Source organism: Cicer arietinum, chromosome 3, assembly GCF_000331145.2.
Source record: "Cicer arietinum cultivar CDC Frontier isolate Library 1 chromosome 3, Cicar.CDCFrontier_v2.0, whole genome shotgun sequence".
Lineage (NCBI taxonomy): Eukaryota > Viridiplantae > Streptophyta > Magnoliopsida > Fabales > Fabaceae > Cicer > Cicer arietinum.
The window spans coordinates 73,905,459-73,916,059 of NC_021162.2; the positions used below are offsets into that span (position 1 = coordinate 73,905,459).

Sequence of the window (10,601 nt, forward strand, 5' to 3'; positions counted from 1 at the left end):
CTGAACCGTGTGTTGTTGATTTTATAGGCACAACGTGTTTTGCGTCAGGTAAGCCTGCAAAGAAATGGTCATACTGGGGAAGAAGTTACTAGATCTTGATTCTGGTATTTTTTGAAGCTTGTTCAACATGTCTGAATTTGTGGATTATGCAAATATTAGTTTTCTTCTGCTTGGATAACTAATTTTTCAATTGATAGTTTTTACTTCGATTTTATACAGTACAATTTTTATTCAACTTTAAAGAAGAGTACACTGGGTTTTGCATGCTACTGCTTCATTGATTACTACGTCACTCATCACTGTCTATTTTCTTTTTGGCGATTGACCACTGCCTTTTTAGGTGGATTGAAACCCAATAGAATGAAATATTAATTGAACAATCCGATCCTGGTTTTGCATATATTTGCAAAAGACGTGTTATTGATACAAGTTAGCAATTTACTTCAGACGTGTTATTGGTAGAAACCTGTTAAAATTCGATGTGTCAAGTTGTAAATATAGTCAAGTTAGTGAACATTAAAATATGATTTTTAACTGGTATCAAATTATTTTACTTTGACATTATGTCTAAATCTATTTCAAAAGTTGAAGGTATCTAATAATAATATTGTGTTACTTTTTAGGCTTTAATAATATTGTAGTGCGCTGCAATATTGAATACTCGGGTGAGATAAATTAAAAGGATTATTGTATATTTTTACATAGTTTTTATCACATTACTGAGACTTGCGATGCTGGTAAGAGGTCTAATTGCAATGTCCGGTTTGAGTTTAACATGGCCTCTCATTAACATATCAATCTTACTATACAGAATGTGATTTCGCTTGTTGTGTATCATCAATAATAACAATATGATATATGAATTAAGTGATTATAATTTACTTAATTGTTCATTATAGTTCACAGGTTGATCACGTTGCAACTTAAAGCATCACATTTTACTTGTTTTAATAAGAATGACCATTGAATTCATTATTTCTTTGATCAATGTGAGAAAGCAATAAGGCTGCCATTAAAACCATCAAGTGCTTTATAAAAAAAATACCATCAAGTGCTTTATAAAAAAAATACCATCAAGTGTAAAAAGAAAATCTCACCCTAAAAGTATGTTTGTGTACAATTCATACTTATATAGTAATCCAAATTATAGAGTTGTTGATGTGATATATTAATTATTCACGGATTACAAGTTTGAACTAAGGTAAGAAGTTGAATAACTTAAATGATCCATACTAACATGATCAGTATACTAACTTTCATTTTTTTTAATAAAATAAACTACTCATATATCACATTAAATGTTACGTAAATAGGCCTTTTTTAGTAGAGTTTGATTCATCTAAAGGGAATAGTTAAAAAAGTGACAAAATGAACTATTGGAATTTTCATTACTCGAAAGTTGTTGTATATATTTACATATGATATCAATTTATCAACCATATAACACTAGTTACAAACAACAATTTAAGTTAACAATATTAACTTAAAAAGTTCACACTATTAGCGTCGATCATAACTTCAATGCTAATTGATGCCTTAGAGTTTGTGAAACCTATCCGTCAAATTGTTCACTAATGGTTGATATATTATTCATTTTACTGAATTTTTTCACTTTATTCGAGGTGACTTCTTTATTTTCATATTGGTGACAGGATTATAATTGAATTTCTTTAAAGATTTATTTTCATTGAAGTATAGCGAAAACCAATACAATATGGACATTTCAAAGGCTTATTCCCATTCCATGTGATTTCAAGATATCTATTTAATTATCGATTTAAGGCATGTTCTTAGTATGTCGGGATTTGGTTAATTCTATCATTAGTATGACTGACAAAGCATGAAATGGTCATCCTATTTAAATCGTAAATAAACTCTCAAATTACGCAAAGCACTAGTACTATGATGCTACACAAAGTATGATCAGCATTATTTTTCTTTGCATAATATAATCAACCACGCACACTTTGTGAGAAAAAAGTTCATATATAATTCTTTCAGAAAAAGTTCATATATAATGAAAGGATAAAATACACAATTACGTGATTGTGCTAATGTTTAGTATCTTTTGTTATTATGCTGTCAGATTAATCATGTAACTTTCACATTATTAAATCTGTAAATAGAGATTCATGCATTCTTTTTGCAACCCATAATTTGATAAGAGTTTGATATTCTAACCTCAAATGATATAATTTAAATTTTATATATATATATGAGATAACTGTAAAATAATTATTTGTACCACTATTATTAATAATAATTCTCTCTTTTCAAATTTATTATTAAAAAAATACGTAAATAAGAAGAGTTTTTATTTTATTAAAAAAGAGTAATTCGTATTCTATCAATGTAAAACTTTTACATTATCACTTTAATTCACAGATTAATAATATAAATTAAAATACTAATAGTAGCATTAAATTAATAAAAATTATTATTGTTGAGTGAGGTAGAATTTCATAAAAATAAAACAATTTTTTAAATCATTTTTCAAACTCTATCAGATTTTAAAATAAGTTAAGTGAAACTTTACAAATAAGTCTTTAACAAATAATAGATAAAAATAAAGCCTAATATTTTTAAAGTAGACGAAGTTCAGATGCAAAGTTTAATCTAACTCATTATCACCTTACTTTTAATAAATGTTAAGTTTAAATCAAGATTAATAGCTTGATTTGCTTCTCAGAACAAAAGGTTCATTTGATATGTCTCATTAATAATCTTGAAATATATTTACTTTTTATTAATTATATTACTTAAGCGTAATTACCATTCTTATTAATCACGCATTATAAGATCAACCACATTAAACTATATTATAAAACTGAACTTTTGTCAAAACAACGCTAGAGCTAGACAGAGTTTTTCCATTAAAAATACCTTATGCATCATATGGCTTTATACTAATAATTGCTATGAAATTATTGCCTCCAAAGTCCTACCGTGACAAAAAAGAAACTATTTTAGTCAACTTCACAATAATATCTTTAAAAAAAAAATTATAACACCATATACAAAAAAAAAAATTATTTATTTTATTAAAGTCAGATTGACAAAATTCACATACTACTGTAAAAATGATACTCTTCATTTAAATTTGTTCTCTAATATATCAAATATTCACGTCGCTTTCATTTGAATTGTACAATTAAAACCATAGTTTTTTAGTTGAATGTAACTAAATTAATATTTAATTAATTGAAATAAGACCTAAAATAATAAAGTATTTACCAAACAATACTTTTTGGATAAAATTATTCAGCAAAACAATATGTGTTTGTGTTATTAAAAAAAGAAAAACAATATATGTTTGTGAATTCATTGATCCATATACAGGTGTATATCGTTGTGATAGTAGCACTTTATTTACAGTTTGGTTTATCGGACATAGGATACCTGACTTTGGAAACCTTAACTTTTCACATGCCAAGAGGGCAATCCAGATTTATGACTTCACTTTGTGTCTCTAATCTTGTCTCTTCTAGGACCCTGCCCCCATATCTCTCTTGACCATTACATTTTTTCCTTAAAAAATTAATCAATATTATTGATATTCAATACTAACATTAATTGAAGAAATTAATATTACTTCACTTCAAAATTGAAAGTTACTAGTATTTTTTTTCTTCCTAATATCATTTTAATTTTGATAGTTATTAATATTTGTTTGCTCGTGTGTATCAGCAAAAAAAAAATCGTGTTAAATTTTAGTTGATCCGACAAATATTAATATTATTAAATTTAATATTTTATTTTATTTATCATTTTTTTTAAATAAAATAAAAACAATTTAACCTTGTATATTATATATATATAAGAAAACAGATCGACGAGCCAAATAATATAAAAACGACGAAGTTCATTTCGGTCCAATCACGCCATAAAGCTGAATTTTCTATTACTGTATTACTGTGCTTATTATTATTTTTAATAAAAATATACTTTTTAAATAGTATTTTCAATGAACGATTTATTTAACTAAATTGAGTAGACTCAAGTAATTAATAATTTTTAATTAAAAATAAACTGTTTGAGATAATTTCAATTAAACATTAATTAAAAAATATTTAATCAAATTTTATTTAATTTTAAACTATTAAGATCAAATTTTTTCAATAAATTATTGCGTTAAAATTAAATAAAAATTATTTTAAATTTTAATAATGACATCAATTACAAAAGAATGTGTGATAGATAGAAGTAAATCTAAAGTGTAGTTGTTATCCCGATCAGTTAAAATTAGCGTAGCCGCTCAAGTTTTGTGTAAATCGAGTATCCAAAGTAGATTTTGATATGAAGGTGAAGTTGTTAAATTTATTATAATCGTGACAAGTATACTGTGATGTGAAACATATTTTTTAGTAAAATTAATGCCAGCTGTACGACGACGTTTCAGTAGCCTGAAGTCTATTGTTATGTTATGGTTATCTGACATAGACAAAAAAACATCACTTCCGCAAACTCACAAACACGTGTAACTGTTTTGCTTTCTTTGGCTAATTTTCCTTTGTCTCTGTGCCATTTCATCCTTCACTATCATCTTAAGTTCTCACTTCATTTTTGTATTGTCAAACCTTACAAATCACAAATGTGTAACCATATTTCTTTTCTTAAACGGCAATTGTGAGCTGGTAGTTGTTATTACCCATATCTTTTAAAATAACTGTTTTATTAGTAAATAAATTTTGTTTCAAAAAATTAATGTTATTTTTACTTTTTTAATGTAATATTTCTTACTTTCTTTTGAAATTACTTTTAAGTTGGTCAAACTCATTTTCTAAACTTTTATTTTTTAGATGTCATATTTGAAAATTTTAGTAATTATTAAATAAATATTATAAATGAAAGATGTTTATGAATGAGATTCATACGGGAATTTTATTGTAGATACTCTTATAGTTATAAAATTTCTATTTATTTCATCGATGACTAATCTTCGCTTAAAAATGTAATTGTGTCTTTCTTACTTAATAAGGGTGTAAAAAAACTAGACATTTGTTCTATCAGCTCATCAAACATGACAAAGGAGACAAAACTTGGTGGCAAGAGAGACGAGGTTAGAATCGACATGCAATTAAGTCACCCAAAGATGCCCCAACACTTATTAGTGTATTTTTGTAAGCAAAACATTATCAATGAGTTGTTCCGGCTAATATGTTGTTTTATCGGCTGCGGTGTGATAGCAAATTATATGACTCATAACAAGTGATACATACTAAATATTCAAATAATTTTGTTAAAATGTTTTTATGCCATTATTATTATATTTGACGACTTTTGGATTAATACAAAAAAGTTTTTAATCCATAGAAAAGTATTATATTTTATTTTTAGTTTCTATAAAACCTTTCTCCATTTTTTTAGTTTTTACAAATATAATTATTTTTAGTTTTAACCTACAGCAGTAATTAACATTAAAAATTGTGATATTTATAAATTTAAAAATTGCAAAAAAAAAGAATTTATCAAAAATTAAAAATTAAAAGTCAAATACAAAAAAATTGTAAAAATTAAAGATTAATTTAATTTTAATATTGTCTGGTACAAAATCTATCTTTATTAAACTCACACCTCATAAAATTATATCAAATTAAGAATTATAGAATTATGTCAAATTAAGAATTAAGTTTAAATTAAGTTCAGTATAATATTAAAATGGAATAAAGGACATATACAACTAGTACTAACCCATCCTTAATACGCTCATTCTCTCAACCATGTTTTATTTATTCACAAGATTCATTCCAATATGAGACTTTACTTAAAATATATGAATCTATTATTACGACGACATACTTAATTTTGATAAACCATAATAACCAATTTAAAATATTAAAATCACAAGTAATTATTTAGGGGAATATAAATAACAACTTTATAATGTTTGATTATCATGTTGACTTAATATAAGAAAAACAAAGAACAAATCATTAGCAAATAGCAATAGTAGCAGCATGAAGTGTGGTTAAAGGTTAAAAAAAAAAAAAAAAAACTATTTAGTTATGATGATTGTGAATCTTGACTGGACGGAGCTTACGAACTTGGAAAAAAAAATTGGTGTGTGTTTGGGAAAGTCGAGATAAAAAACACTGTCATCACTGAACTGAAAGAAACAAACACCATCACCATGCAAAGCTCAATTTTTGTTAACAAAGTTCCAACCTTTGCATTTGTCACTGTCTGAAACCAAGTTGTCTTTGTGTTGGAAATCACTGTCTCCACTTTAACAACAATAGATGCCAATTACCATCTTCAAAAAAATTCAATTTTTATTTGAGTTTCTCTCTCTTTCTTCACTTCAATATGCTTTAGAGAGAGAGAGAGAGAGAATTTTTTGAAGTGAAGGAGTTGAGTTGAGTTAGAAGCAGAGGAGGGTCCTACTGCTTATATTTTTGTGGGCAACAACAGTCTCTATCAATGATTTTGGTGTGGTGGTGGTGACTCTATGATCAAATGACCCACCCAATCAATTCAATACTTTCTTATTCTTCATCAACATTTTTATCAAATTAACCAAAACCTCATCTTCTTCTTCTTCTTCTAAACCTTTCTTTCTTTTGTGTCTTTTTCATTGCTACTAAGAAGAAGACTTGTTTAATTCAAAAGGCAAATAACGGATCTCATTCATATGAGGAGAGCTTTCACAGTAAGTAGTTCTCTTTCTCTTTTTCTTTCACTTTTTTGTAATGGTCCCAATTTTCAATCTTGTTCTTTTTTTGTTACTCCTATGAATCTTGGAGTAATTAAGTAAGATCTAAAAGTAATTTTGTTTTTGTTTTATACAGATCAAGAATAATAGTACTAATTTAATTGTAATTTGAGCTCATTGTTTGAGATGATTTTCAATGAAGTTTGGACTTGGTTAAAGAAAACAAAAAATGGGTTGTGATTGGTTTTTTCAATTTTGGTTTGTGTGTGTGTGTGATAATGTAACTGATCTGAGTTGATTTTGAACTTCTTCAAGTTGAATTGTCTTTAGCTATGTTCAGATCCTACTTGAATTTCATAATTTTCATCATGATATTTTTAGTAATTGAGTTACTGTTGAAGAAGCATGAGAAACTTCTTCTGTTCTTGTTGTTCATGGTTTGGTAAAATTGATAAAAATCCAAAGTTGGGAAGGTGCTAGTTTTCGCGGTTTCACTGATGGTGAAAAAATGTTTCTATTGCAGCTTGTGGATGTGTTTCTGGTACTTGCATTGTTCTGTTGTAGCTCATGGAAAGTGTGGAGCAGCACACTTTGCAAAGAGACAAACTTGGACAAAGTTAGGCCTCACAGTGTCAGTATTACCGAATTCGGTGCTGTTGGAGATGGAATCACTGTCAACACAAAAGCATTTCAGAACGCAATCTTCTACCTAAATTCTTTTTCGGATAAAGGTGGAGCTAAGCTTTTTGTACCAGCCGGTCGGTGGTTAACTGGTAGTTTCGATCTCATTAGCCACCTAACTTTGTGGTTGGACAAGGATGCAGTAATTCTTGGATCAACAGTAAGCAGCCACTCTTTATTAATGAATTTGGTTTTCAAAGTGGAAGGTCACTTTCATTTCAGCATAATTTTCTTATTCTTACCAATCATTCAATGTAGTGACGATTTATTTTAGTTGATAACTATAGGAAATTTTTGAGATTTGTGTTAATTTACTATATAAGGATTGTCTATTGATTTTTAAAAAATAGGGGTGTAAGTAATATATATGGTAAGCTAGGTTTTGTATTCTATGCATTTAAATCCTAAAAACTTGTTAAGTAGTCTAATCTGCTCAGATCTTTATAAGTCTGTTTGGGGTGCCTACTTAGTTGGGATGTCTTGCTCTATTGCTGCTTCATGTGCCTTCTTGTCAAAAAAAAAAGCTCAAAGTCTCTATTCAATTATGATATGTATATCATGCTTGTTACAGAACTTTGAGGATTGGCCGATTGTTGATCCTCTACCGTCTTATGGACGAGGAAGGGAGTTGCCGGGTGGAAGGCATAGGAGCCTAATTTATGGATGCAATTTGACCGATGTTATCATAACAGGTTGGTAATATTTCAACAAATAATTGTTGTGTTCTCTATACATGTTGGTTTATATTGATGCTAGCTATTGTTGTCTCAATGTAGGTAATGAGGGAATCATTGATGGTCAAGGGAGTATATGGTGGAGCAAGTTTAGGAACAAAACATTGGATTATACGCGTCCGCATTTGGTAGAATTGATGAATTCAACTGGGATTCTCATTTCAAATTTAACCTTCTTGAATTCTCCATTTTGGACCATTCATCCTGTATATTGCAGGTGTGTACCCTACCAAAGGATTGAATTTATGCTTTTTTTTTTCTTGTTTGCTTTGCTTCAAGTACTTCCATTGCATTTAAATAAAAAACTGTACAATAGTGAAGCTCTCATGATTAGGAGGGGGATTTAAGACTATTTTTCTGGATGAACAGCCAAGTTACGGTTCAGAATGTCACGATCCTCGCTCCTCTTGATTCGCCAAACACAGATGGGATTGATCCAGGTGAACTTTCTCCCTTAGACTAGAATTTCATATTCTGTGTACTCCCTCTGTCTCATATTATGTATCTCATTTGAAATATTTATCTGTCTCAATATTACTCTTATTTATTATAGTAGTTGCAAATATTTGATGAACAGAGAATAAATGAAGTGCATGGATATTTTAGTCTTTAACATATTATTTTGTAATGAAAATGTGTCCAGATTCTTCCGATGATGTGTGTATCGAAGACTGTTATATAAGCACCGGTGATGATCTAATTGCCATCAAAAGTGGCTGGGATGAGTACGGAATTGCATTCGGTCGTCCCAGCACAAACATTATCATCCACAGGCTTGTTGGGAAAACTCATACAAGCGCAGGGATTGCTATTGGAAGTGAAATGTCGGGGGGTGTATCAAATGTTCGTGCGGAAGATATTCGCTTTGACGATTCATATACTGCAATCAGAATAAAGACTACACCTGGAAGAGGTGGTTATGTTAAAAACATCTATGTCTCTAACATGACATTGGTTAATGTCGATATTGCTATTAGGTTCACTGGTTTATATGGTGATCATCCGGATGATGGTTACGACCCGAATGCTCTACCTGTTATTGAAAAGATTACAATCAAGGATGTGAAAGGAGAAAATATAAAAAAAGCTGGTCTTATAGAGGGTATAGAAGGTGACAATTTTGTTGACATTTGCTTATCAAACATCATCCTTAATAATGTGAGCTCAAACTATCCATGGAACTGCTCTAACGTTAGAGGATACTCTGACTCGGTTTTGCCAGAAGCGTGCGAGCCACTCAAAGAGAGAATATTCCCCGACCATTGTTCAGACTGTTACTATCTGTCGAATCCCCGAGAGAGTTCAAGTAATCGAAAAAGAGGTGCTTGGTTTATGTCTTGGTAAAATTATGGAGTTTACAGCATTATCCTACCAAAAGCTCACTCATTGATGAAAATTCAATTGGTTGTGTTTTTTAAGCAGGACAAAATTTCACTTGACATACGAAGTTGAGTGAGGTTGCTGCTGATCTGTGATTTGTTCATCCATATCTCCAGAAAGGAAGATACCGCGAGCGAAAGATGATTGTTTCTTGTAACGTGTGAAATCATCTGAGTGATTTATATCAGAAATAGGAAGTTGAATTATTTCATGTCCTGCTTTTTCTAGCTACCTTTTGGCTTTGGAAAAGGAAAAAAAAATGAAAATTTTTGTGTCTAGTTTTTTTGGTTGTAAGGGAAATAGTGTGTTTGTTTATAGAGGTTGAGATATTTGGTTATTCTGACACAATTCCCTTTTGCTACAATGTTATGAGACATTGAAGATTTTTGCAGAAGTTGGAAGCAGTTGTTTGAATAAGGAATCCAATAAACAAACTTCCTAGAAAGGTGGAATCTAATCAATTACATCTTTTTTTACACATAATAAATAATAATGAGTTATTGTTTGGTTGATTTTATTGTTTTTATTATTTCTTTTGGGTTGGTAGTTAGTTAGTAGAGGCCTCATGACCTTAGGATCTTATTTTGTTGAAAAGCAAAATGAGTACATAGAGGCTTAAGTTTGGATAGTATTATTTATGTACCAAAATAATAATGAGATTGGATAGCTTATAAATGTTATAGCTATGTTGAGGATAATTCACTTCCATATGTACTCATAATTGAAACTAGAATCTGCCTTGAAATATCCATCTCAAGCTCCTCAGATACACACACTTAACATCAAGTCAAAACTGCTTCCATAACTTTTTTGTAGAGGTTAGTGCAATCATGAAAAGTTCCTTCTTGAGCTTGAAAACCTTGCAATTGATCCTACAGCTGGAACCTGTATGTCTTCTATATATACTATAATTAAATAATATAAGGGGTTGGGCCAAATCCCCCATTGTCTATATTTCTGTCTGCATTCATCAATGGTCCACACATTTTGTCTCTACTCAAAGAGACAAAATTCCCTATTAGTTCTCGACTTTACTAATAAAATAAAATAGATTGTATACAATTTTTTTTAAATGGTCAATTACTATCTTCTTCTCAAACTACCAAATCAGGCTTTTTTTCATACTGCAAAACCACTTTATGACTTTCTAATTT

At 29.4% G+C, this 10,601-nt stretch overlaps 2 protein-coding genes across 3 annotated transcripts in view; both read left to right on the forward strand.

Annotated features, from left to right (window-relative positions):
- Positions 1–264, forward strand: part of LOC101488280 (proline--tRNA ligase, cytoplasmic) — a 5,304-nt gene extending 5,040 nt beyond the window's left edge. The window contains exon 13 of the mRNA XM_004494416.4: positions 28–264. Within this exon, the coding sequence (XP_004494473.1) occupies positions 28–92 (65 nt within the window). The 3' untranslated portion in view covers positions 93–264. The remainder of the gene's footprint in view (positions 1–27) is intronic.
- Positions 265–5,988: 5,724 nt separating this feature from the next.
- Positions 5,989–9,959, forward strand: LOC101488610 (probable polygalacturonase). Of its 2 annotated transcripts, XM_004494418.4 has the most exons (7): positions 5,989–6,649; positions 7,176–7,493; positions 7,905–8,025; positions 8,110–8,284; positions 8,437–8,507; positions 8,711–9,388; positions 9,487–9,959. In XM_004494418.4, exons 1-7 carry the CDS (start codon positions 6,632–6,634, stop codon positions 9,504–9,506), a joined length of 1,401 nt encoding a protein of 466 aa, XP_004494475.1. In that variant the 5' UTR covers positions 5,989–6,631; the 3' UTR covers positions 9,507–9,959. The 2 variants fall into 2 exon arrangements, with proteins under 2 accessions (XP_004494475.1, XP_004494474.1); XM_004494417.4 differs by having other exon boundaries at positions 5,991–6,649; positions 8,711–9,959.
- The last annotated feature ends 642 nt before the right edge of the window (positions 9,960–10,601 follow it).